General features: G+C 47.9%; 1 protein-coding gene and 1 pseudogene across 3 annotated transcripts; both read right to left on the bottom strand.

The window, feature by feature from the left end:
- LARP6 (La ribonucleoprotein 6, translational regulator) lies at positions 1-27,688 on the bottom strand. Of its 2 annotated transcripts, XR_013813533.1 has the most exons (4): positions 27,267-27,688; positions 11,298-11,508; positions 2,542-7,488; positions 1-1,551 (listed from the first exon to the last, which is right to left on the bottom strand). XR_013813533.1 is itself a non-coding variant. In XM_079771361.1 (3 exons), exons 1-3 carry the CDS (start codon positions 27,464-27,466, stop codon positions 6,421-6,423), a joined length of 1,479 nt encoding a protein of 492 aa, XP_079627487.1. In that variant the 5' UTR covers positions 27,467-27,688; the 3' UTR covers positions 1-6,420. The 2 variants fall into 2 exon arrangements, 1 of the variants encoding a protein (XP_079627487.1); XM_079771361.1 differs by having other exon boundaries at positions 1-7,488.
- On the bottom strand, positions 21,184-27,175 carry LOC307099595 (D-3-phosphoglycerate dehydrogenase-like; annotated as a pseudogene). Its single transcript, XR_013815269.1, has 2 exons — positions 25,084-27,175; positions 21,184-22,990 (listed from the first exon to the last, which is right to left on the bottom strand). The product of XR_013815269.1 is annotated as a D-3-phosphoglycerate dehydrogenase-like (transcript).
- Positions 27,689-27,862: the final 174 nt, after the last annotated feature.

Raw genomic sequence — 27,862 nt, 5'->3', positions numbered from 1 at the left:
GGAACATATTAGAGCTTCTTATATTTTCTACTTTTGTGTTTGCTTGAAATTTTGTCATCATAAAATTATAAATAAAATAACCTGTCTACCCCATTACCTTGTTTTATTTTTTTTCTAAACAATTATCTGTTACTATCTTTTTTATGGGTGTATTGCAGGCCTCCTCCAAGAAGAATATAAGCACAAGAAGAATAGAATGTACCTGAGCCTTGTTCACTTCTTCTTTCCCAGCAACAAAAAACATTAAAACAATGAAGTTTGTCAGTATCTTACATCTAACATGATTTCTCAAACAGTTGATGTCTGGTAATGGGTACTTTATTTTTATATTATTTAAAGAGTAAAATCTCAGTACAGCCTCACTTTTTGACTCAAAGGGATCCCAGCTCCTCACAGGTGTCCCAGCTCCTTTTTCCTTGGATGGTCGTCAGACTTTAATGGATGCAGAGACTACATCCCCTCCAGGAGTTCTTCACAATCATTTCATAGTCCTGAGAGCTGTTGTCTGCTAATGGGTAACAACTATAAAGCCCAGCACTTTCATTTGACCTACTGTTAAGGTCCCCTGTGAAGCTATTGATTTCAAAGTACTCTGGGGCTTTATAGACCCATCTTCCTTAAATTGTTGTAAGGCCATGCTCAACAAAGAACAGATGCTGCACTCTGTTAATCTGCAATCACCAGCTTCTAATCAGTTTCCAATGTCAAAGTCAGCTTCTCCATCTTTGAAGAGACTCTGCAATCCAGAACAAGAAAGTTTCTGTTCCAAAACTTAGCTCCTTAAAAGTAAAAACACAGTTGAAATTTCTCACATGATATTCTTTGTGTTTAAAAATAGAACAAATCTACTTGTCTTTCTCATTTATTTTCTGTTCTTGGTTATAGGTCTGTGGACTTATGGTATTAGAAGAGTCATTTTTGGATAATGAAAATATTTATTCATGCTCATATTTGTTCTTTCTCTGAAGTCTGCCCCATGTCCACTTGAAACAACGTATTAGAGCCCCAAGTACATTTGCACAATTGAATGTATCTGAGTTGCTAATTGGGTTGGCCCTGTGGAGTGTATTCCAGGTGCTTCAGGATGGGAACATCTCCCCCATTTGACACAGATGAGAGGCAGCTTCAGTGGTTTCTTGGTCCCAACTCCATCCCTAAGCTCCTCCCATCTCCCCTAGGTACTCACACTCCTTTTCAGATTCTTCAGGCGTTCAGAGTTCAGGAGTCCTCGTCCCAGGTTTAATCATGCAGATTATACTTTTCCATAGGTTGTGATGGGACACAACAGGCACTCCAAGGTACATTCCAGGGCCAGAGTGTTTCAGGACAAGGCATTGTCAATGAGTTCTTGGAATCTATGTGGTCTGTGAGAGGGTCTGCTTGGATGTTTGGAAACACCAAACTTATAGCACACTGTACAATATTTTTAAGGCTGAAGAAAACAAGTTTTTATTCAGTATCCATTCAAAAAATATTTCCTGAACTCCAGCCATGAGCCAGACTTAATTAGATGCATTGAGCTACATGGTCTTTACCTCAAGGTTCATAATCCTGCAAAGAAAAGGTGCATAAACAATTGTCTCTAATGCAATGTGATTAGTGCTCTAGGTAAGTCTTTCCTATACTTCATAGGATGAGTATATATGGCTAAGAGTTTTAGTGATGACATGTTTTTTGGAGCAATTTCTTTAAACTAGTATTGTGTGAAGTATTTTCCATATATTATCCCCTTTAATCCTTACAAGAACACTAATGTTGTAGGTATTATTATCATTCTACAGGTGAGGTAACTGAATCTTAGAGAGGTGAGACAGGCCTCAGAGTCTGGAAATTAGCAAGGCTGGAATATAAACGAGGGTCTTTCTTATTCCCCAGAGATTAAGGTGTAAATTGGACGCTATGTAGGTGCTGGGTTATAATCCCTTAGGGCTATGTCTCAGGTTGGACACCAGAGGGCGCTGAGAGCAAACCAATGGGAGGAATTTGCCTCCAGAGGCTACCATTTTGAAATTGACCTCAAATTCATCTTTGAAGGTGTGTTAATAAGCACAATGTTGAGAAAGCAGGTCTGAACGTACTGCACATTCCAGTTACAGATAAGGGCAAGGATCACTTAGGCTTCATCTTTCATCCAAAGCACCTTAGCCCACTATTTCTTTTATCCACAGTATAGAATGCATGTGGAATTTAACTAGATGTCTGTGTACAGTCACAAGTCTGTGTATGTCTTGCTTGCTTCTACGCATCCATAGCTGATTACAAATCAGGAGTGCTGTGCAAACAGCTGCTCAACTAGACACTGGTTCAAGTGAAAGTAGCTCAGTTTACCTGCTGAACTGCATACACACTCCAGACATGACCCCCACCACATTTATTCCAGCTCCCAGAACAGTGAGTGACTGGCATGACTCCCACTCCATTGGCAGCCTCACAAAAGACTGGCCCATCAACATGCCCATCATGGTGAGAGGTGCTTCATGTGATGAAGTCCTCAGACTGTTGCCTACAGGATTATGTTCCCATTATGGAATGGACACTCACCTGGATCGAAGGTGGTGCTGGAACCAGAAGTCAACATTCCTGATTGTTTCAATTCTTTCCTCCTAGAACATTGCCATTAGTTTCTAGATGCTTTTCCATCATGGTTGCCACTTACAATATAGAATATGTGCTGAATTGGAAAAAGTGAGTTCATATTTTAGGGAAAGTAGTTAAAAATAACCAGTGACCAATGTGTCTTCACATATATCCTTTCTCAGTGTTTCAGTCCCATGTTGCTGGCCCTCACACTCTTTGAGTGTTTACCGTGTGCAATTTAAGTATTTTACTGATACTAACTTATTTAAACCTCACAAATCAAACGAGGTGGGAATATTATCGTCCACCTTTTATGGGAAAAGAAACTGAGGCACAGATAAATAAAAATTATTTGTGAAAGGTCACTAGTATTTGAATCCAGCTGTCAAAGCCCAGCACCTGCACTCTCCACATATGTTGTGCAGTCTCTTTTCCAGTCTGGGGCCATGGGAGATGGTGGTGTCCCTGGCTGGGATGGGAAGTCAGGAGGAGCATGTGTGTGGAAGGTGCAGTTGGAGGAGGGTGTTTTGGACATGTGTAGAGTTTGAATGTTCTGCCAGCACCTTAGGTGGAGATGTCCAACAAGCTTTGAATCCCAATATGGAGAGAGAGATGGTTTTCATTAAAAATAATGAAACATCTGTAAAAATACTATTGGCTGAGTTTCCCAGTCAAGCTATTCAAGAAAGGCCTTCTATGCTAACAAACAGGAAGCCCAGGCTCCTGCTGAAGGTTTGGCCAGAGCTTTAGAAAGAGCAGGTTCATTAGCAAGGTATTCAGGGTCCCTGGGCTCATGAAGGTCTGCAAGAGAGACCAAGCCCAAGCCTTGAAAAAGGCGGAGGGGGTGGATGGGTGTAAGGTCCCCTCAGTTGTTCTGAGTGCCCTCCTCATTCTAACCAGTCTGTGCTTCTCATGCTGCCTGCCCAGTGGAATTGCCTAGGGAGTTTTAAAAACACTGATTCCTAGGCCTCATCCATAACTAATTCAATCAGACTATGTCAGGGTAGACACAGGCAGTTTGAAAAGCTCTCTAGGTGATTCTAATGTGAGGCTGGGGGTAAGCACCAGAGCACCAGAAGGAGGGTTTGTCTTTAAAGATGATCAGAGCAGAGGGTAATGACTAATGTCTACAAAGTACTTTTCAGTTCATAAAGCACTTGCACATACATGGCCTTATTTAAGGAGCATCTTATTATTATCCACTGGTTGGATGGGGAAACTTTGAATCAAAAAGAGAAATTACTTGCTCAAAGTCAAAACAGTTACTTATTAAAAAAAGCTAGACCCCAGATCTGCTGACCCCAAATTTGGGTTCCTTCAAAGATCACATAGGGCAATACTACAAACAGAAGGCCAATTCATCTGTATTCACAGAGAAAGGTGAGGATATAGGCATTTTTTCAAAGAAATTATGGTCCACGGGATTGAATCTAAAAACAGGGCTGCAGCTTGTGTGCCAGAGCATAAAGGAGTGGAGGAGTCTGAGCTCACCAGGCCCAGAGCTGGTGAAGCCGGAGGCCCCGCGGCCAGGCGGGGTCACAGCATTGCCCAGGGTGAGGAGGCTTTTGGGCCACCTATGGCTGGTAGTGGTGGAAAGGGCAGATCTGAGTAATTCCTGGAGGCATTTACCAGTTAATAGAGATTCTTCTGGATCTTCAAAGGGACCCACTATCTTACTAACCAGATAATGAACACCTGCTAATTTGTATAGAGCTATATAATTTAAAATACATTATCTTTTGCCATTTTTACAATGGCTTGTAGTATTATTCTACCTGGGGCATTGAAAGGGTAATGAAAGAATGTTTCTAATAAAATGCCCAGCACATAGGAGGTGCTGAATAAATATTAGAAACTTTTGTGGTTTATTTATTTATTTATATTTATTTATTTTAGATGGATTTTAGTCTCATGTTATTTATTTTTTGTTACTCCTCACCTGAGGGTATTTTTCCATTGAATTTTAGAGAGAGTGGAAGGGAGGAGGAGAGACAGAAAGAGAGAAACATCAATGTGAAAGAGATACATCGATTGGTTGCCTCCTGTACACTCCCTGACCAGGGCCAGGGATTGAGCCTGCAACCTAGGTACATGCCTTTGACCATAATCAAACCCAGGACCCTTCAGTCCACAGGCCGACTCTCTATCCACTGAGTCAACCCGGCCAGGGCTGTGGTTATTTTTAATGTGGATGGTGCGGTTCAGGGATGCTGAGTACAGTCCGGTGGTTAGAGTGTGGGCTCTAGCACCAGCTCTACCAATCTGGCCATTAAATCTTGGAAGAGTTAGTCATTTATCTGCACACCATCTCTGTTTCTTCTGGTGTAAAATAGAGATAATATCTGAACCTATCTCATGTGGTTCTTAGGAAAATTAGATAATGCATGGAAAACTCTCAGCATAGCCCCTGGCATCTAATCACTCTTCAATAATTATTAACAAATTTCATTAAATGTGACTTGCCTCAAATCCCCCCAAATAGCAAGCGAATAAACCAACACTGAAGCCTTGGCCAGTGCTTTCTGCGACACTCAGGCAGCTTCCAGTGATAATGGACATTAACCCCAGGAAAAGGAGCAACTGCATTTCAGGCACTGACATCAAGACAAAGCACTTTGCAGGGATATAATGAGGCTAAGTGGAGCTAGTAACTGCCTAAGGTCACAGAACTACGAAGTGGGGGGGTGGCATGTGGGAGTCACACTGTGTGACCTCTAGTCACACCTTTGTTCTCAGAATCATCAGGCAGGCTTGTTAAAATCCAGATTCCAGGCCCGTTTCCCAGAGTTTTTGATTCAGCAGGCCTGAGAATTTGCATTTCTAACAAGTTCCAAAGTGATGTCAATGCCAGTCCAGGGAGATCACATCTAGAGAGCTTGGTCTACACTGAGCAGTCTTCTGCTCTGTGATTCATTGTGATGAGAGGGGTGGTGCTCTAACATCTGCATAAACTCTGCCACCTCTCAGGCCACCACAAGCCCCAGGGAGCCCCAGGGCTGCCATGAGGCATACTCAAGAAATGTTTTGGTTAAGCATTTCAGGGCCTCATGACACGCTAACCACAGCCTTGTCAGGAGAAGATTTTTGTCAGGCGTGATTTCAGAGCAAACACTCTCAGTTGAGTGTTTTATTTTATTTATTTTTTTAAATAGATTTTCATTGATTTCAGAGAGAAAGAGGGAGAGAGAGATAGAAACATCAATGATGAGAGTGAATCATTGATTGGCTGCCTCCTGTATGCCTCCCACTGGGGATCTAACCTGCAACTCCGGCATGTGCCCTGACCGGGAATTGAAGCGTGACTTCCTGGTTCATAGGTCAACACTCAACCACTGAGCCACGCGGCTGGGCTTGAGTGTTTTATTTTTTTATTCACTTGACAGAAAACATACATTAGATCCTAGAAGACACCATGCAACAGGTTTAACTAGTTGCCACTGCACAAAATAACTCTTCTGGGCTCTGAGGACTCCCTGCATGGCCTAGGACAGCCCGTCACCCAAAAGAAGGAGAAGAACCCTGCCCCAGAGAAGAGGCTGACTGCCAGGCGTCCCCGGAGCCCATCCCACAGCCATATGGAGCCATGATGTTCACACACTGGCTGGACAGCATCACAACAGCGGTTGTGTTGGGAGGAAGAGGTCTCCTGAACTAGAAGATGGCCTTAAAACCAGGGTGTCCAGACAATCTACATACATTGCAAACATATAAATTAAGAGGTTCATATGTATACAAAATTCTTGAAAGGGGACTTAATTTCATTCTATGGCATGCCAGGTATTTATCAGAACCTGAAACCAGTGGTTTTCAATGGAGCCAGCATTACAAATAGAAGGTATTTATTTATACATGGGCCCTGCTCCTCTCGTGGGCACCATGGAATCCTCTGGTGTTGTCAGGGCCTCTGGGCAACCTCAGCACCCCCACAGGTAACCCATCTGCAGTCTGCATCTTCCGAGAGAGCAGGGGACTCGCTCTGGGGCTCTTCTCCTGTGTCCCCATCTCAGCTTGGCGGCGCCTCTGAACCCAGGGGCTGCCAGAGGGAGTGACGCTGCTGTCGGAGGAATAATCCGTGCACTTTCGAAGGATCTCGGGGCTGGTGCCACAGTTCAGCCTTCCTTCCTCAGCCAGTGGGGACTTTCTGGAAACGCCTCTGCGCTGAGCCAAGGGACTGCTCCAAGGACTTGAGCATGGGGAGGCATTTGGACTCAGAAAGAGATTCTGGTGGCCAGAAGGGCTGAGTTTATTGGTGACCACATGCCGCCGGCCAGCCATAGGGGACGTGGGATTGCTCTCAGGGTCGGAGGAGCTGTTCGCAGAAGACTCGTCACCCATGTATTGAAGCTCCTCAACTCTCTTGTTCAGGGACTTGTTCAAGTGGATGCTCGCAGTGGGCTCCTCGTCATGGGTCTTGTCTTTGGGAGGTTTCTTTTTGGGTGGCTTCATACCAATCAGAACAGCTTTCATGTTCTCCTTGCCCTGAGATTCCATGATCATAAACTCATAGGCTTTGATGGCGGCTTCCACCTCCTCGAACTCCACAATGGCGCATTCTTGGGTCCCCACCTGGCTGTACCGGCTGCTAATCCTCTGAATGTCAGGGGGCAGCTCTCTCCCAGGTTTGAGGATCCGCACTGATGAAATGACGCCAAAGGTCCCAAAGAGCTTGAGTAGGTGTTCCATCACCTTCTCTTGCACCCTCCCATTCTTCTGGGGGGCGCCCAGGGCCCACAGCTTAGGGGACAGGTAGAGGTCATAGACTAGAAGCATCTTGCTGGGGAGGTTCTCATTGGGGAAGAGAGGGACAGGGGTGGTCCTCCTCACCTTCCGGTGGTCCTCATTCAATTCTAGGGTCACTGAGTACTTGAGGGCATGTGCTGTGGTTCTCCAGTCCCGTGTAAGGTGTTTCACCTGAAGAACACAAAGCAAATCTGAAATGGTACCCAATGTCCTGGTCTACCTTGTGTCCTCTGTAATCTCCCTCACACCTTTCCTTATTCCGGAGGACTGGTATCTACAATCATACCAGATGTGAGCAGGCACTCAAAAATCTAGTGAATGAATGAATGAACAAACACACTTTGCAGAATATCAAATGAGGCAGCACAGTTGAGAGCAGTGCTGTCCAACAGAACTTGTCATGCTGATGGAAATATTCTATCTGTTCTGAACAAGTTTAGAGATTAAACCTGCAGGCTCTGGACAAAGGCTATTGGATGCACAAATGCAAGGCCCACCTCCAACTGGCAGTGAGATCTAAAAAGTTATTCAACCTCCCAGTGCCTCAATTTCCTCATTTGTGAAATGGGGATGTTAATATGCCTGCCTACCTCATAGAGTCAGTCTGAGGATTAAATGAATAAATACAGGCTGTCCCCCCAAAAATGTATATGCACTTTGAATGATTATAACCTCAGTGTTTATTAACATGCAGTTCATTTTCAAAATTTAAAGGAATCTACAGAAATGAATCATTTGTTTTGTCAATGCTTGTTTTCAAACTGATGACCGTTCTGAAGTTGTATTTCTGCATTTATGCATTTACTACAGCGGAGGTTCCAAAAAATGTTTCATATTTCACTGCAATATCTCCTGGAAATAATTTTAGCTGTTTCAACTTGGAATTAAATCCAACTTGGGCCTCATGAAGAATGATTAAATAGATCCCCTCCTCACTTAGTGGAAAGTGTGGGTATGTTGCAGTATGTGAACGCTATATTTATATCGTAAAACAGTAATTTTCAAGAGGCCCACTTTCAGTGAGGGAATTCCAGGAAGAATGAGTCACCCTGAAGAAACGGTGGAGATGGGTGGGGTGTGTGGCCTGATCCAGAAATGGCGAGATCACCCCGAGTCCTCAGGCCAGGCCAGAGCAGCTGCTCTGCAGAGCAACCAAAGCAGGAACTTCTCAGGACTCAGGAAGGACTCCCTCACAGAGCAGCATTGAGAGGACCTTGGCAGAGCTCTCCACCATACAGGCAGGCTCCTGGAAAGAGGACACTTCCACTCTAGCCTGTGGCCTCCAGATGAAATAGCCGGATTTGTGCTTAGGATGTGGGAACCACAAGTCACCTACACACAGACAATGGAGCTGATCACTGTGACACAGGCTAAGGGCAGAGAGAAGTGGGTCCAGGGAAAGAGTTGGACTGGTGGTGAATGAGAGATCCAGAAAGGATGAAGATGATGACCGCAGGTCAGTGCCAGGTTGTGGGAGATCCAAGCAGTGGTCCTTTTGAGGGCAGAACATGGGGAGCCTTCTCCAAAACAGGTCAGGGAGGGAGACTCTGGAGAGGACAATCCTAAGCCTGGAGCCTGAGCAGATGGTGCCCGGAGGAGGCCAGTGCTGCCTTGCTCAGAGGGCTGGAGAATTGGCCACTGGCCATGGCCAGTGGAGAGAGCAGGTTCTGGCAAGCACTCCTCCAGAGCCGGGAGCAAGGTCCATGAGAAACTCAGTCTGAGCGTCCCAGGCCTGTGTCTGAGCTTTTGGAAGGAGTGGCCAGGCACCTAAGAGGAACCAGGGAGCTGTGGGCTTTGTGCAATTACTAAAAGAACTTTGTGAGATTTTAAAACACTGTCATTTCCCTGTTTGTTACCTTTGTTGTATAGGTTTGCTACTATGATTAGCAGGAAACCCTGTCAAAGGAAAAATGTCTTTGCTCTCATTTTGGAGGTATTGGGGAGTCTGTGTCCACTCTGCGGCTGGTTTTCAACAGAGAAGACACCTCCTAAATAGATACGTAAGTGGCAAGTTAAAAAGGAAAGAAAATCAGGTTGACTCTTAGGGTGTCTGGGGAGGAAAAAAGAAATGTATAGGATGAGTCCACTGGCTGTTGCATTTTGGGGCTCCCGACAAACACTTTGCATGTGAAGGCTTGCTCACTGTTCCCTGCACATGTGTGATACTGCGGTTTATAATAAGGAATACATGTATTTGGTCTTCATTCCCATTCCTGGCACTGACCCCTGAAACCTTTTGTCAATTCCTAAGGGATCAGAGCACTAGAAGCATCTTTTGTTCTAATGAGGGGACCCTGGGTGGGCTCCCAAAGCTCCTGGATGGGGCTGGTCACCAGAAAGACTGAGTCATAATTAGAAGCTGAGAACTTTCAGCCCTCTGCCCCCATCCTCTGAGAGGGGGGGAGGGTGGAAATGAAGTTAATAATGATCACTTTTATGTGAGGAAGCCTCCAAAAAAATCCCAATAATAGAGGATTTGGAGAGCTTCCAGGTGGGTGAACACATCGGCCTACATGGAGGGCGGTGCACCCCAACGCCACTGGGACAGGCGTTCCTGTGCTCCCAAATCCCATCCCTTTGTATCTCTTCATCTGGTTATTCGTCTGTATCCTTTGTTATGTCCAACTGGTAAATGTAAGTGTTTCCCCGAGTTCTGTGAGCTATTCTAGCAAATAATCGAATCCAAGGGGAGGAGGCCACAGGAACCTCTGATTTGTAGCCAAGTTGGACAGAAGTTGTGGGTAACCTAGGGTCCTACTACTTGTGATTGGCACCTGAAGTGGGGGTCAGTCTGTGGGACCGAGCCCTTAACCTCTGGGATCTAATGCCATCTCCAGGTAGACAGTGTCAGAACTGAGGTGGAGTGTAGGACACTCAGCCGTGTCACAGAAATGCTTGGTGTGGGAACCCTCCCCTCAGTTCTACTGAAGTGTGAGTGTGGGAATAGTATGGCAGCAAAGGAGGTACACAGGGGGAAGAGTAGGTTTTCCTTTGGAACATGCAATGCCACTTCCCGTCTCCTGTTTGTTGAAAACTCCTACTCATTCTCCAAGATCCAACTTTAATGTCGCACTTCTCCAAGCAGGATTAGTTGCTCTAAGCAACTCACCACCAATAGTCCTTTCTTTCTTTCATGGTGCTGTCTAGGGTCATATTGTAACCTTTCACTGGTCTCTCTCTCCTTCACTGGACTTTGCAAAGGCAGGGGAATGCCAAATTCATCTTGTATATCCTATGCCTAACACAGTACTCAGCATACAGGATGAGTATGCTTGATGAATGAATAAAATAAAGAGAACAACAGAAGAGGGCAGAGCACACCAGGACCTGCGGCAGAGACGCAGTCTGGGAGAAGAGCTGTCCTAGGTGCTTCCTGACAACTTGGCCAGGACCTACTCATTACACATCCCATTACACAACAGTCAGTGCAGTGCTTTTCCATTCTAGTAAACAACTTCCCTCAAGGGAGACAGAGTGCTGGGGCCAACTTCTCTGCCAGCTCTTCAAGAAGCAGGCGAACGCAGTCCGCTTGCTGGATGTGTACACAGCAGGGCCATGCGGTCTGCTGCCCAGACGGCAGCAACAGGCAGATTTCCCACATCTCCATCTACAGATGAGGGTGGCATTGCACACAAGGGCGGCTGAAATCTTGGAGAAGGGCTTATCTCCCAGAGTTCTGAGCACTCCTTCCTCCTTTTATTTCTTCAACTATACAAATGAAAAGCTTGAATTGCATGTAATTCTAGGCCTGGTAGGTGTCTCAAAAGGCCATTGCTGAGATCTGTCCCCAAACCCAGGACCCTTTTCATAGTGAGGGACAATCCTAAATCCCCTCTCTTGATCATTTTTCTCTTTTTTCAGGCATCAGAGGAAGTAAAAAATTACTAGTCATTAGGTTTGAAAAGGGTAAAAAAATATTTTGACCCATAACCCCAAACAGCCTTGAAACCCTTTGGGCAGCTCTGACAACGAGGTCTCACCTTTTTGAAGGATGTGAGTAGCTTAACACTCACATATCCCAACTTGTTCCTCCTCACATGCTTTAGCAGGAAGGCGTCCTTTTCCAAGTTTTCATTGGAAAAGTAGAATTCGATCTGATCCACCAGTTTCCTGATTAACTCCTCGTCTGGAGGCTTCCACTCCTGCTCCAGGTCCTCATGCTCATTCTCGCCCCCACTTGTTGTGGTGCCACTGAGACCAGAAGGAGACACTGGGTGTTATCAGCTGAATTGTCTCCCCCCACCCAGAATTCATATGTTGAAGTCCCAACATTCCCAGCTCAGAATGTGACCTTATTTGGAAAGTGTCTTACAGATGTCATTAGTTGCAGATGAGGCCATATCAGAGCAGGAAGGTCCCTAAACCAGTAGGACTCATCTTTAAAAGGGGACTCCGGACACACAGAGAGAATGCTGTGTGAAGATGAAGGCAGAGACGGGGAAAGGGGGGCATGCAGAAGTCAAGGGACATCAAAGACTGCCAAAAAAATACCTAGACCAGACCCTTCCATTGCACCTTGAGAGGGAGCATGCCCCCACTGACACCTTGATTTCGGACTTCTGGCCTCTAGAACTGTGAGGCAATAGTTTTCTGTAGTTCTAGGCCCTCCGATTTGTGGTGCTTTGTTACAGCAGCCCTAAGAAATTGCGCTGGGCCATACCTGAATTGAACTCTACAGAGGGGGTGATCACATGGCCACAGGGGATAGGTTTTGCTTCCAAAAAGCGAAGAAATCACGCTTTCGTCTTTAACAAGGAGGGGGGACCATTAATACAACAACACCCTCTACTAATATTTATGTGCTGCTCTTCTATCCGATGCTTTTCACAATACACTCCTTATCCTTCCCTCCCCACCTCCACCCTGCAAATCCTGATTTCCAGAAGGTAGTCTGGCAAAGTAACTAAGAGTCCCAGTTCTAAAGTTACACTGCCTAGGTTTGAATCCTGACACCACCCTTTATTAACTGAGTCAAACTGGGCAGGAGCTCCACGGCCACACCACGGTGCCATTTCGGTAAATTGGGAGTCATGACAGGATTATGGTGAAAGTTAGATGAATTAAGACAGCTCATATCCAAAGAGCTCCTGGCATACCCATAGAGCTCAGTAAACGACAGATACATCCATTTGCTCATTCATAAGAGGCAGATCTAGGATCCAAACTCAAACTTGTGTCTCCAAAGCCAGCACACACAATATTTTCCAGGTTTTGTTGGGACTCTGCCTTGAAATCTGAAACAATCCCATTCACCAGGGCCTGCTAAATGAAACCCACACCCCCAGGAGCTCCCCTGGATGACTTCCCCTCCTGAGAATAGAACATGAGAACAAGCCAAGGAAATCCTGGGCAAAGCCAACCTTTCACAAAGAGGTTATAAAAACTTCAAAGCCATAACTATTTAGGGAATGCGTGATTATCCAAGTCATAGTGGACACCATCATTAAAAGTTATCAAAGGTGAGTTATCATTTGTATATTTATTACTAAATTAAATTATGCATTATACAAATACTACATATACTACACAATAAAAAGGATTAGTTAAAAACTACTTCTGGAAAAAAATATAGCTGCTTTCCTATGTGGTAGCTTTATGTCCAAGAGCCTGACCACCCAACTCACAGCTTCCATTACCATGTTCTGAGCAGAGAGAGCAACTCCGGGTACAGACACACACACCTAGTCCACCTAAAGCATCCATGTGCTTCTACTCTGTTAGAAGAACGTGTTCACAGCAGCATTATTCACAATAGCCAACAGATGGAAGCAACTCAAAGTCCATTGATGGATAAATGGATAAACAAGATGTGGTATGTATATACAGTGAAATATATTTCAGCCTCAAAAAGAAAATTCTGACACATACTATAACATGGATGAATCTTGAGGACATTATGCTAAGTGAAATAAGCCAGTCACAAAAGGACAAATACTGTATGATTCCATTTATATGAGGTCCCTAGAATAATCAAATTCATAGAGACAGAAAGTAGAGTGGTGGTTAAAAGGGGTTGGGGGAGGGGTGAATGGGGAGTTATTGTTTAATGGATAGAGTTTCAAGTAGGAAAGAAAAAAATTCTGGAGTAGGAAGGTGGTGTTGGTTGCACAACAATGTGAGTGTACTTAAAGCCACTTAAAAAGGGTTGAGATGATAAATTGTATGTGCATTTTACCACAATTGAATTTTTTTAAAAAGGAGGCCTTCAATAAAAAGTATGTTTACATGCATATTATGTTTCCTTTACAAAGAAGCAAACAATTAACATTTCCCTTGGATCAGCATTAAGCTCTTACATAAAGTAATCAACCAAGGAAAAAAGGGAGCGGGCTCAAAAATCGAAGTACTATGACCTATTAGTTTAAGGTTGGAAAAGACTCATCCATTTATGTCCTTTGACCCTAGCAAAATTTTCACTGTTTTTCAACCGCCCAAAAAAATCAACTGCATAAGAGTCAAAATGAGAATAAAAATAAAATATTCTGTGAGGAAGAAAAAAAACAACAATTAAATCCATCTCATAATTTTTTCAAATTCAGAAATTAAAATTAGCATAAAATATAGGCATTGGTTGATTTTAAAAATGAAAAGGTTTCGTTATTTGCCTGTAGACAGTCTGGAAATGGGGTCAGTTTTTCTATTTAACTTTCATGTCATTGATTTTCTTCATGTGACTGGTAAACAATTCATCTTTTTCTTTATAAACATTTAAGAAATAAACTTTAGAATAGTTTTAGATGTATAGAAAAATTGTGAAAATAGTACAGAGAGTTCCCATAGGCCCAACACCAGGCTTCCTCTTCTATTATTAATAGCTTACATTCATAATATATTAATGAATATTATTGCATTATTATTAGCTAAAGTCCATACTTTATTCAAATTTTCTTAGTTTTTACCTAATATCCTTTTTCTGTTGCAGGATCTCATCCAGGATGTCATATTGCATTTAGTCATGTCTCGCCAGGCTCCCCTTGGCTGTTACAGTTTCTCAGACTTTCCTTGTTTTTGATGGCTCTGACAGTGTTGACGGTGTTCAGGTATGTTGTAGAATGTCTGCCTTTATGATTTGTCTGATATTTTTCTCATGATTAGACTGAGGCTATGGGGTTCTAGGAGGACCACAGAAGTAAATTTCCATTCTCATCACATCATCAAGGCTATGTACTATCAACATGACTAATCACTGTGGATGCTGACCCTGGTCATCTGGCTGAGGTAGTTTGTCTCCATCGTAAAGTGACTCCTTTCCCCCGCTTCCCAGACTGCACACTTTGGAAGGTAGTCACTGAACACAGACCACACTTAGGAACGGGGCGTTAGACTCCAAGGCTATTCCTTTTGAAGAAGGAAGGTCTGGATTGCTTTTTCTTGGTGGGTCATGTGGGTTCCTTCTATAGCTGTACACTCCTGTTGGTTTTCTTCTTAGGTGGCTCTATGTACATGGGTGGCACACGCCAACTGGCAGGCCTCACTTTAGGGAGAAAAGGCAGGGAATCATTGCGTAAAGCCTCATATGGAGAAGGCTTTACATTGTAGATACTGGCTTTACCTTAGCAGCTCTAGATCACCAGTTAGTTCATTTAATTCCTGTAGAAAATAATCTTTTTCCCCCCCTTGGAAGTAAATGGTATGCTGTCTGCTACTTTTCACTGTCAGGCAGAGAGACTGGGCAATTGTTCCAAAGGAAGAATGTGAATTACTTCTCAGATATTAGCATCCCTTTTCACTCTTGTACCCTTTCCAGGCTTCTGTCTTCCCATCTCCTGCCACCTCCTCTGGCCCCTGCCCCACTCCAGTTGCATTTCAGGTTAAGCCTATTCCACTCTGTGCCTTATCACACGTTTTGAAGAACAGCCATGTCACTGCTCTAATGATGATGTTAACAAAACAACATTTTCTATTTCATATTAAATAAAACCCAAGGCCTTAGCTCTATATTCAGATTCATTTAGAATCTGGCTGTAACCGGCTTCCAAACTTATTTCAAACTATTTCCTTTCAGATCCTTTGCTCCAAGCTATAGTTCCTGCCCTGACCTGGTGGAAGGCTGGCTGCAGTGTCATCGGTACACCAAAGGTTTCGGGTTTGATTTCCGGTCAGGGCATACACATAGGTTGTGGGTTTGATCCCTGGTCAGGCACATACAGGATGCAACTGATCGATGTTTCTCTCTCTCTCTTCACCTCTCTCTAAAATCAATAAAACATTTTTTAAAAGGCTTATAGTCCCGCCCAGCGGCATGGCTCAGTGATTGAGTGTCCATCTATGAACCAGGAGGTCACAGTTCGACTACTGGTCAGGGCACATGCCCAGATTGCAGGCTGGATCCCCAGTGTGGGGTGTGCAGAAGGCAGCCGATCAATGATTCTCTCTCATCGTTGATGTTTCTCTCTCTCTCCCTCTCTGAAATCAATAAAAATATATTTTAAAAAAAACTAAGACAGACTTACAGTACCTTGTAAGGGTCACAAGGTTTCTGAACTCTAGGCCTTTGAGCATACTGTTTCCACCTCCTTGAATGCTTTGCCCCATCTCTCAAGTATAAATCCTAGTTAGACATCAAGGTTCATCTCAAATGCAATTCTCCCAAGAAGGAAGTCATTTGAGCTTTCAACTAACACTTGTCTATAGTTGTATTGAAACTACTTGTGTGCACTTCTTTTTAGTGCCCTGAACTGAAAGTGCCTGGGGAGCAGGGTTCATATTGGGTTCTTTCATTCTAGCATCAACCCAGAGCCTTGCACATAGTAGGAATTTAAAAAGTACCATCAATATAAAGTGAATCATTTCTGTAAGGGCAAATCACGCCTATCAGGATTTTTTGAGACAGAAAGTATAAGTATGGTTACTGGTGAATATCTTGTTAGTTCCCTTTCTTTTTTTAAAAATATATTTTTATGGATTTCAGAGAGAAAGGGAGATGGAGAGAGAGAGATAGAAACATCAATGATGAGAGAGAATCATTGATCGGCTGCCTCCTACATGCCTCACACTGAGGATTGAGCCCTGGGCATGTGCCCTGACGGGAAATTGAACCATAACCTCCTGGTTTATAGGTCGATGCTCAACCCCTGAGCCCATCAGCTGGGCTTGTTAATGGCCTTTTAAGAGAACTTTGAAAAAGATTTACATTTAAGTTTTATGTTTACATGAGAGGCTCGATGCACGAAATTAGAGCAAGAGCAGGCCCTCGCAGCCCTGGCTGCCTCAGCCCTCGCTGCCTCAGCCCTTGCAGCCCCAGCTTTGTCTGGAAAGTCGTCCGGACAGTTGTTCCACTGTTTGGCCATTTGGTCAATTTGCATAGTATGCTTTTATTATTATAGACTAGGGGCCCGTTTTGCAGGAAGATTCCTGCAAGACTTCCTGCGGGCTTCCCTCTCGCCACGGGCTTCCCTCTCGCCACGGGCTTCCCTCCCGCCACCGGCACCTCTCCCACCCCCCCCACCTCTCCCGCTGCGGCGGGCGGGGCGGGGCGGGGCAGGCAGGGCACGCCCCGCCCACCCCACCCCGCCCACCGCCGCTTCCGCTTCCGCTGCCGCCGCTTCCGCCCCCACGGCCTCCACCTCCGCAGCCGCGCGCACCGTTGCCTCCACGGCGCACCCCGCCCCCTGTTCCCCCGACCCACCATGCCTGCCGCTGCCACCCACTGCTGCCCACCTCTGTGGCCGCATGCGCCGCCCGCATTTTCCCTCCAGCAGCTGCCTTGCTTTCTACTTTCCCTCCCTCTTCCTTCTATAGTGTCTTCAGTCTTCACTCCTCCCTCCGTGTATGCAAATTAGCCGCCATCTTGGTTGGGTTAATTTGCATGCTCACACTGATTGGCTGGTGGGCATGGCTTAGGCGTAGCGAAGGTGCGGTCAATTTGCATATTACCCTTTTATTAGGTAGGATTGTTGTTTCATTTTAAATAAAGCATTGTACATTGGGAGTGGTGATAAATGCTTTTGTTACAGTTGTAAACCTGGTAGAAATAGAAACATAGTGTAGAAATAGGGGGCACATTTCAAAATAGAGGACTGGGCTCCATAGGCCAGTGTTGAAATATTTATCATATTTGTAAATAATTTGGAGAAACAAATACAGCATAAAATATCCAAGGCTTTTCTCATAAAATCTCAAACTAATTTGGATATATTAATTGAGTGGTTAATCTATGAAACTTTATAGAAGGAAAATATCCAATCTAAAATGGTGGAGTAGTGAGCTCCTCACTGAGACTTTCAACACAGTAAAATCTCTTGGACTCATCTATCCTTGCATATGATCTGATATTGTGCTTTGGCCACCAAGACCAGGAAAATGCTGGACAGCAACAAGAAAGATATTGAGAAAACATCATTTATGAAAAGAACTAGGGTTTAGTTCCGTGTGGTTTCTTTTGCTTTGTCTTTAGAAAAAGATAAGGATCTGAAAACATTCAAAAAGGCAACCAAATTGATGATGCAATATAAAAACATGAGGGCAAAATCAAAAGATAAAGGTTCGTCTTAGAGACAGATTGAAAATATACAAGTATGTTCAACTTTGGAAAAGGCACCTTGGGAACAACTCCATTTTGGATATCACTAGCAGAAGCTACATCCTGTTCTGTGTGCCCACAGGTTCTTATATATTTACTAGAGCCTGTTGCATGAATTCATGCACATGTGGGGTCCTTCAGCCTGGCTGGTGATTGGGGCCATTCGGGGCCATCTCACCCAGTCCAGGAGGAAGGACTGTGGGAGGTTGGCCAGCCATGGGAGGTTGACTGTGGAAGTGCACTGACCACCCGGCCAGCGGGGGGGGAGGGATGGCTGTGGGAGATTGGCTGTGGGAGCACACTAACCACCAGGGGGCAGCTCCTGCATTGAGCATCTGGCCCCTGGTAGTCAGTGTGCATCATAGCGACCAATCAACTGGTCATTCGGTGGACCAGTTGTAATGGTTCCCTGAGCCCAGCCTGCAGCCTCTGCAATCGGGGACCCCTTGGGGGATGTCCAACTGCCAGTCGGGCCTAAACCGGCAGTCGGACATCCCTCTCGCAATCTGGGACCACTGGCTTCTAACTGCTCACCTGCCTGCCTGCCTGATCGCCCCTAACTGCCTCTGCCTGCCTGCCTGATCACCTCTAACCTCCCTCCCTTGCCAGCCTGATCTTGCCCCCAACTTCCCTCTCCTGCCGGCCTGATCTCACCCCCAGCTGCCCTCCCCTGCCAGCCTGGTTGCCCCCAACTGCCCTCCCCTGCCAGCCTGATCTCACCCCCAGCTGCCCTCCCCTGCCAGCCTGGTTGCCCCCAATTGCCCTCCCCTGCCAGCCTGATCTTGCCCCCAACTGCCCTCCCCTGCCGGCCTGATCTCACCCCCAATGGCCCTCCCCTGCCGAAATGATCTTGCCCCTAATGGCCCTCCCCTGCTGGTCTAATCTCGCCCCCAACTGCCCTCCCCTTGCCAGCCTGGTTGCCCAAAACTGCCCTCCCCTGCCGGCCTGATCTTGTCCCTAATTGCCCTCCCCTTGCCAGTCTGGTTGCCCCCAACTGCCCTCCCCTGGCAGCCTGATCTCGCCCCCAACTGCCCTCCTCTGCTGGCCAATTTGGTTCTAATTGGTCAGTTTCTATGCCAGTCAGTGTCAAAAGCTCCACCACCTAGGCAGCTATTGGCTCCTCACAGTTGACCCAGATTTGGTTCTAACTGGTCAGTTTCTATGCCAGTCAGCGTCAAAAGCTCCACCTCCTTGGCAGCCACTGCCTCCTCACAGTTGACCCAGATTTGGTTCTGATTGGCCAGTTTCTATGCCAGTAAGCATCTCTGGGCCTATCAACAGGGCCTGATCAGAAAGGCAGGGCTGATCAGCAGCCCCGGTGGAGGCCTGGAGAGAAATGGATGCGGTGCTGCTGGCCAGGCTCGGAGGGAAAGAGAGAGACAAGTGCTGGTCAAAAGCTGCCTCAGATGCTACAGATCAGCCCCTGCTTCTCTATTCAGGTCTCTTTCCGGGCCTTATTCAAAGCCCCCTCAGCAGTCACTGCTGGGTCACCAGGCCTGTAGCCACAGTAGTCAGCACTGGGTCGCCATAGCAACCCAGCGCTGACTTCTGGATGGTCAGCCTTTGGTCGTGATTGGTCGATACACCCTGACTCTTTATTTTAGAGATTAGAGATCATGACCTATCTTCTGACATGATGTTTGGATATGTTCTCAGAGCCTGGGAAGAGTACAACTCGTGGATGTGTCTGCAGATCTAAATAATGATTTGTGATGAGGAGCAGAGGTAAGGTATACAAAGTACTTAGTTCCAGCCTGACCATCCTGGCTCAGTGATTGAGCATTGACCTATGAACCAGGGGGTCATGGTTCGATTCCTGGTCAGGGCATATGCCCGAGTTTCAGGCTTGATCCCCAGTGGGGTGGGGGGCATGCAGGGAGAAGCCAATCAATGATTCTCTGTCTTCATTGATGTTTCTATCTCTCTCTCCCTCTCCCCTCCTCTCTGAAATAAATAAAAACATATTTTTAAAAAAACAACACAAAAAAAAACCAAAGTACTTAGTTCCATGTCTGGCACAAACTGGCTTTGATAAATGGAGGCTTTCATTATCATCATCCAGAGCAAGGAAACAATAGGTTGAGCAATGTCCCTAAACATTATGGAGAGAAAGAAGCCTACATATTTCTGTTTGCTATATGAAAAGCAGGTGTGCTCAGTGGCTTATTATTTGTACTAATATTTAGTACTAGAGGCCTAGTGCATGAATTCGTGCCCAGGTGGGGTCCGGCCCACCCCAATCGTGGCTGATCGGGCCTGGCCAACTGGGGAGAGGAGATGTGGGAAGTTGGTCAGCTGGCCCCGCCCCCCCTTCATCAGGGTGAGGGGGCTGAACCAGGGGCGGGGCCAGCCAGGGGTAGGGGCCACAGGCAGTTGGCCGGTCAACCCTGCCCCCTGGTCAAACTCCTGGTCGAACTCCCAGTAGAGGGGACAATTTGCCTATTAGCCTTTTATTATATAGACTAGTGGCTCAGTGCACAAAATTCGTGCACAGAGGGGGGGGGTGCCCTCAGCCCAGCCTGCACCCTCTCCAATCGGACTTCCCTCTCGCAATCTGAGACCGCTTGCTCCTAACCGCTCACCTGCCTGCCTTCCTGACCACCCCTAACTGCCTCTGCCTGCCTGCCTGATTGCCCTTAACCCCTCTGCCGGCCTGCCTTATCTCCCCTAACTGCCTCTGCCTGCCTGCCTGATCGCCCCTAACTGCCTCTGCCTGCCTGCCTGATCACCCCTAACTGCCCTCCCCTGCTGACCTGAACTTGCCCCCAACTGCCCTCTCCTGCCGGCCTGGTTGCCCTCAACTGCCCTCCCCTGCCAGCCTGATCTTGCCCCCAACTGCTCTCCCCTGCCAGCCTGATCTCACCCCAAACTGCCCTCCCCTGCTGGCCTGATCTCACCCCCAACTGCTCTCCTCTGCTGGCCAATTTGATTCTGATTGGTCTGTTTCTATGCCAATCAGCGTCAAATGCCCCGCCTCCTAGGCTGCCATTGGCTCCTCACACTTCACCCAGATTTGGTTCTGATTGGTCGGTTTCTATGCCAGTCAGCATCAAAAGCTCCGTCTCCTAGGCAGCCATTGGCTCCTCACAGTTGACCCACATTTGGTTCTGATTGGTCAGTTTCTATGCCAGTCAGCATCAAAAGCCCCGCCTCCTAGGCAGCCATTGGCTCCTCACAGTTGACCCACATTTGGTTCTTTTTTTTTAGGGGGGCAGGTGGAGGGTGGGCTGTTTATTAAGTGGTTATTACAGGGGTCAGACCATACAAGTAGTGTCAGCCCCGGGAATGTGACCTCTCAATGTTGATCACAAAGCCACCAAGGCTGGTCCTGGTGAGCCCCAAGGTCAGAAATGAAACTGAAAGGCCTAGGTCACATGCTGCTTCCAGGCGTCCAGGCTGGGCAGCAGGTAGGAGATGCCCATGACGTGCCAGGTCTCCCCATCGGACACCACTGAGGTCTGGTAGGACAGCAGCTGCACACCTACCTCTGCCAGGAGCCCAATCATGGTAGGCAGCATGGCAGGGTTGGAGGGCTGAGCCCTGAGGAGAGGCACTTCTGGTCTGAAGGCAGCTCCGTTGAGTGCCTGCAGCACAGGTGTGGTGCCCTGGACAAAGTCCACAGCCTGGTAGGGGGCACCAGCCAGGGCCACGCTCAGGAGGCCTTCCCCGCATCCTTGCGCTCCTGGCACAGTGGGGTTATGGGAGGTGGTTACATTGAGGCCGGTCTCCTTCACCAGCAGCATGGTGTTGACCAAGTTCACATCCACATGATTAGAAGCGTCTTTGAGGAGGCTGACAATGACTGCGGGGCTCAGGCAGTTCCTGGCATTCTTCAGGGATAAGGCCTTTGGGGGACCCTGCTCAGGCTCGCATCAGAGTCCCCAGGGCTTCTGCCAGACTGATCCAAGGTTTGGGGTGTGGAGAGAAGGAGCTTGTAAGGGCCTGGGCATTCACAACCCCCGCGAGGGCTCTCCCCTTCACCATGTCCACGAACTGGACAGTGATCTCCTCCCCGCAGCAGCTCTGGGCCTCCTTGGTGCTGGCGCCCAGGTGGGGGCAGCTGGTGACGTTCTCGTGGTCCACGGCACGGTCCGAAGCGGCTCCTCCATGAACACGTCCAGCACTGCGCCCGAACACTGCCCTGACTGCAGGGCCCGGAGCAGGGCGCCCTCGTCCACGATCCCTCCACAGGCACACACCCTTCTTGCACACGGTGAAGGTGCTTCGTTCAGCAGGCCTGTCGTGGAGGGCAGGAGAGGGGTGCACAGTGATGAAGTCACAGAGGGGCCAGATCTCCTCCAGGGGCAGCTGCTGAACGCCGAAGGAGGCCGAGACCTCTGGTGAGATGATGGGGTCGTACCCTACAGTCTTCATCCTGAAGGAGTGCATCTGGACAGCCACCTCTCTCCCGATCCTCCCCAGGCCAAAAATTCCCAGGGTCTTTCCATTCAACTCGGTTCCCATGAACTTCTTTCGGTCCCATTTGCCATCCTTCATCGAAGCTGTCGCCTGGGGAATCTGCCTGGCCAGACACATGATCATCCCACAGGTGAGCTCCGCAGCACTAAGGCTGTTCCCATTGGGAGTGTTCATGACCAGGATGCCCTTCCTCGTGGCAGCTTTTAGATCCACGTTGTCCATGCTGGTGCCGGCCCTGCCCACCACCTGGAGCTTCTCTGCTGTGTTGATAACATCCGTGGTTACCTTGGTGGCTGAGCAGAGGAGAAGGCCTTCGCAGTCCTGCAGCTTGGCTATCAGCTCCTCTTTGCTCAGGTTCTGCTTCTCCACCACCTACAGCCCTCCATCTTGCAGGATATTCCGGCATCAAGGGTACAGGCTGTCACTGATGAGCACTTTCTGTAGATTTGCGAAGGCCATTTCTGGAGCCAGCCTCGGGATTGATCACTCTCCCTGGACAGAAACACCTCTAAGCCCCCAGATTTGGTTCTGATTGGTCAATTTCTATGCTAGTCAATGTCAAAAGCTCCGCCTCCTAGGCAGCCATTGGTTCCTCACACTTCACCCAGATTTGGTCCTGCTTGGTCAGTTTCTATGCCAGTCAGTGTCTCTGGGCCTATCAATGGGGCCTGATCAGAAAGGCAGGGCTGATCAGCAGCCCAGGTGGAGTCCTGGGGAGAAATGGAGGCCCGGCTGCTGGCCACATTGGGAAAGAGAGGCAAGTGCTGGTCAAAAGCTGCCACAGAGGCAACGGATCAGTCCCTGCTTCTCTCTTCAGGCCTCTCTCTGGCCCTGATTCTCAGCCCCCTCAGCAGTCAGTGCTGGGGCACCGGGCCTGCAGCAAAGCAGTCAGCGCTGGGTTGCCACGGCAACCCAGCACTGACTTCCCTTCTGGTCTAGCTTCGGTCATAAGGAGCTTCGATCATACCGGTATTATACCCTGGCTCTTTATTATAGAGATTATAATTTTAAATCATTTTATACATTGTAAGACAAAGAAAACAAATAAATAGGTTAATATTATTAGAAATCAAGAGTTCCAGGGTAAAATTAAAGGAAGCAAAGCAAAACCTTATAATATTAAATTAGAATTAGCAATATAAATTAAAAAAAAGAAAACATTTCATAGCTCTGTCCATTGAAAAGACCTGAAAGCAATGGTGCCCCAGTAGATATTAGCACTCAAATCCAAGTCTTGGTTTCTAAATACCTTTCCACTAGTATTTGAAAAACTAGGGATTCCTGTGGAAATGGCTAAATCCCATGACTGGAATAGGAAAAATATAAATTAAGTCTAGAATATCTAATACCAGAAAGTAAGGAAGTACACAAAAAGGGGAAATAATTAACCATTTCTGCTTGCCTCTTTAGGAGGAACTTTTGTTCAACCCCAGGTGATGACACAAAACTCTCTTTTATAGCAGAATGCAAATAAATGCACTATAAAGGATAAAATTAGAAAATCACCAATTTGCCATCCCCAATTAACTGACTCCAGCAAGGATCATCAATGCATGCTACAACCATTAGGAGAAAGTGGCTGGAGAAAGAATATTCACAAGAAGTGCACCTATTACTTGTTAACTGCAATAGAGGGACCACCTTAACCAAGAGGTCAAATTTAACATCACTAATGGTAGATGCTGCCTAAGGAGATGCAATGAAAAACCCATGGCATTGTTGTGAAGTGTTCTTGCCCAAATGTTTAATCTGAATCTACTCCAGCCTTTAGCCCTAACTTCCAGTTTACAGGAAACACATGGCACAGAGGAGCAAGTTAAACCAGACCAATTCAAACGATGAAACATTCAACAAGACATCTGGCCTCTTAGTTCCAAAATAGAAAAGCATTTTTTAAAAAGTGGTAATGTTCTAGATTAAAAGATTCTAAAGACATAATAGGCAAATGCCTCGACCTGGACTGGATTCTGGTGTAAAGGGGGAAAATAACAGCTATAAAACACAATATGGGGCAATTGGGGGAATCCTGACTATGAGACTTGACTATTAGATTATTTTACGGTTTATAGGAGGGAATTGTTAATTTTCTTTTTAAAAAATACTTTAAAAATATTTTTATTGATTTCAGAGAGGAAGGGAGAGGGAGAGAGAGATAGAAACATCAATGATGAGAGAGAATCATTGATCGGCTGCCTCCTGCACTCCCCCTATTGGGGACCGAGCTGGCAACCCAGGCATGTGCCCCCAACCAGAATCAAACCTGGGACCCTTCAGTCCACAGGCCAATGCTCTATCCACTGAGCCAAACAGGCTAGGGCAGGGAATTGTTAATTTTCTTGATTGCAATAATTATATTATGGCTTTATAGGAGAATGTCATTATTAAGAGCTATAAAATGAAGTATGTAGGGTATAAATCTTATGTACCAGATAGCTGTAAATGCTTCATGAAAAACCATACACATTATATGTCCATCAAATAAATGACAAAAATATTTCCAACTGTACTATTGTTTCACATTTTATGTTTGAAATTTTTAGGTTAAAAGGTGATAATAAAAGAAACTTTTTAGTGAACAAGATGTGAGAAGACTAATGAACATTTGGAGGTTACAAAGATTTTTCCTTTTTTCCATTTATCCCTTGTCCCTGGGTATAAGCCAGTTATTGGGCTAGGTACTGGAGATACGGAGAGGACTCAGGCAAGATCACTGCCTTCAAGGATCTCACTATCTAGTGGAGGAGAAACACGTATACTTCAATCCCATAGAGTGATTCTGATCTCAGAGACATGATTCATTCAACAAATATTTAGAAAATACTCACTACATGCCAGGTGCTGAGAACAGGGCAAGCACGGTCCCTGAATTCACGGAGCTCATATTCTGTTGAGGGATATGGAACTCTAGAACTGTAAGTGTGGGTAAGTGCTCAGACTAAAATGGACAGACGGCTACAGCAACACAAAGGAGAGGAAACAAATCCAGTTTTGGGGTCAGGATGGGGGTAGTGAGGAAGAGGCAGTAAAGCTTTCAGGCTGACTAGAAGTCATCAATCAGAGGGACCTAGAGGCGTAACTCCAAAGGCATATAGACACAAACTGCACCCTGTGTTCAGGGACCTAGAGGGGATCAGGCCTGTGGGAGCACGAATTGCTAGGGCAGGCAGGAAAGGAAGCAATGGACTGCGGGGATGACGTGGGTAGGGGCCACATCTCACCGAGCAGATGCAGAAACCTGGGCTGCCTCTTGCAGGCTCTGGGACCCCAGAGTGTTCTCCCAGGGTGGCAGCTTCTCCCGTGCCAGGCTGGGCCCAAATGAGGGACGGTGTGCATCCTGTCCGTGGCTGCATCTCCTTGTGCTCTGGATGTCTGCCTGCTGGGTTCTGTTGGCTACACTACCCTGAAGAGCCCCAGGGATTTTTCTGGGGTCAACTCTATGCCAGTGGGCAGCAGGAAATGCTTCCGACTGAATGTTCTATGAGACTCGAGCTACTGGACTGGAGCTGGGAGAAAAGGGCGGTTCTGGAGGGTAGGTGAGGAGGGTGCGGGCAAGAGGCCTACCAGAACTGAGGATCATGTTCTCCTAGATCCCATAGGGGATCTTTCTGGGCCCCAAAAATAAGTAGGGCTTTACTCCATGCTAATGGTACTGTCTTAGCCCCAGGACAGAGGACAACTTTTTGCTAACCAGAGGCAAAATAAATGTGAGGAGGATAAACCACTCGGAGCTATTATACATGACCTCTGAAGGTATTTGACTAGGTGGCGGCCTTCTCCTGAACCCTGTGAGATCCAGTGACTGTGGAGTCATTATTTTTATACTCTCAATACCCAGCAGAGCTGAATGAATGAATCGGACTTTAAAGTATGTAAAGTGCTGAAATGTCTACTATGTCATCTGCTGCGGCCCAGCTTTCCTCTTCAAATACCCCCGTCTCCACTGGACTGCCCTGAATCTCTGGGTCCCCAAATCCAGGCTTTTTCACTGGGAAAGAGTCTGCCAGTGATGGGGGATAGCTTTGGTCCCAGTCTCCTTATGCCTTTGAGGTGACTATTCTTCCAATGAAAAAGATTTATGCTTGCCGCAGAATAATCCTGCAGGGCCCTGACAGCTAAAAGCATGTGCAAAGAGTCTCAGAAGAAGGCTCTTAATGAGTGCCCGTTGGCATTTCCCAGAATTGGCAAGTTCTGTCATTCCCTGTTCTCATTTCTATGGATACTCCATACTGTCTCTCCTTTCAACAGCAGGAACAAAACCACAGTCCTAAAAGGCTTGGGCATGAGTTGACACAAGGATAAGATCTCCAGTTGATGGCAAAGTTCAGGGCCCAGAGGCACGGTTAGACAGGTGGCTTCTTGTGCCATACCAGCTCCAGACTACCCATCACCCAGGCACCCAACGCCGAGGCGGCAAGAAGAGGATGCAAGCATAGAAGTCAGGTGGGGAAGACAAGTGAAAATGGGAATCCCCAGCAAGGGGGGATACAGGCAGCAAGCCCTAAACCGATCCCAAATCAGGGCAACAGCGCTCTCTACGCCATGAAATCAGCCCTCCGGGGACCCCACAGCTGCAGTCCCCGTGCCTGGCCCCACCCAGAGGGAAGCCATTTGGACTGACAAACAGACTGGGCAGTGATGATTTGCTGGAATCCCTGGAGGAAGGGGTGGGGGTGGGGGACCCTCCAGGGTAAAGACCAGGCTGGGCTGAGCTTTCTAGAAGCTCGGAAGGAGCGGACAGGGGGGGATAGCCCAGGAAGGACTTCCTCCTGGGTCCAGACCGTGCCCACGGGCAGGCCCCTCGGACCCCGCCACCAGCCCGGGTGGGAGGGGGCCTGGGTCGCGTTCCCGAGCTGCGGGCCCGGCACAAGGGCGGCCACAGCCCTTCGGACGGAGCCGCGTCCCCGGGCCAGGCGGACTCACCCCCTCCGCCCGCTGAGCGGTCGCCCCGACCTCCCCGGTGCCGGGCCGGGTCGGAGGTCCCACGGGCCCGGCCCGCCGCCGCGCCCACCTGTGCCCGCGGCCCGGCTCCTCCTCGCTGGCGCTGCCCCAGCCGGGGCTGAGGTACCGGGCCGGGCGCCCCGCGCCCCGCGCCCCCGCGCGCTCCGCGTCGTCCTCCGGCTCCTCCGCGTCCTCGGCCTCCTGGATGGCAACGCGGATCTGCACCGCGGTCTCGGGCCCGGGCAGAGCCTCCTCGCCGGGCTGGGCCATGGCTCGCGGGCCGGTCGGAACCGCGGCGCCTCAAGGCCGGGCCAGCCGGGCCGCAGCGTCTACGGCCGGGGCAGGGGCCGCGGGGCCGGAGGCGGCCCGGGAGGCGCGGGGGGCGCGGCGCCCCGCCCCGGACGCCGGCGGAGAGCGCGCACGGGCGGGGCCGCGGAGGGAGAGGCGGCCTCCTGCTCTCCTCCGAGGCCGGTCCGGGGCGGTCCCGGCCCCAGCCCCCAGCGCGCCCTCGGCCCACCGCCCCAGCCTGACCCGAGGCCCGGGCTCCGGCTCCTCCCGCTCCGTTCCGGGCTGCCCGGGGCGGGGCGCCGCGCCTCTGACTCCGGGGGGCAGCACACGGCCGCTCGGGGCTCCGGCGCCCCCGCGGTCTCCCCGCGGACCGGACCA

This window comes from Cnephaeus nilssonii (assembly GCF_951640355.1).
Source record: "Cnephaeus nilssonii genome assembly, chromosome: 1".
Taxonomy (NCBI): domain Eukaryota; kingdom Metazoa; phylum Chordata; class Mammalia; order Chiroptera; family Vespertilionidae; genus Cnephaeus; species Cnephaeus nilssonii.
The sequence above is the reverse complement of the archived record's forward strand: the minus strand, read 5'-3'. Positions and strand labels throughout refer to the sequence as shown.

Coding starts and splice junctions, on each gene's coding strand:
- LARP6 (XM_079771361.1), bottom strand. CDS start 27,466: ATGGCCCAGCCCGGCGAGGAGGCTCTGCCCGGGCCCGAGACCGCGGTG. Junction 11,509..27,266: donor GAGCCGGGCCGCGGGCACAG/GTGGGCGCGGCG, acceptor TTCTGGTCTCAG/TGGCACCACAACAAGTGGGG. Junction 7,489..11,297: donor TACTCACATCCTTCAAAAAG/GTGAGACCTCGT, acceptor TGTGTTCTTCAG/GTGAAACACCTTACACGGGA.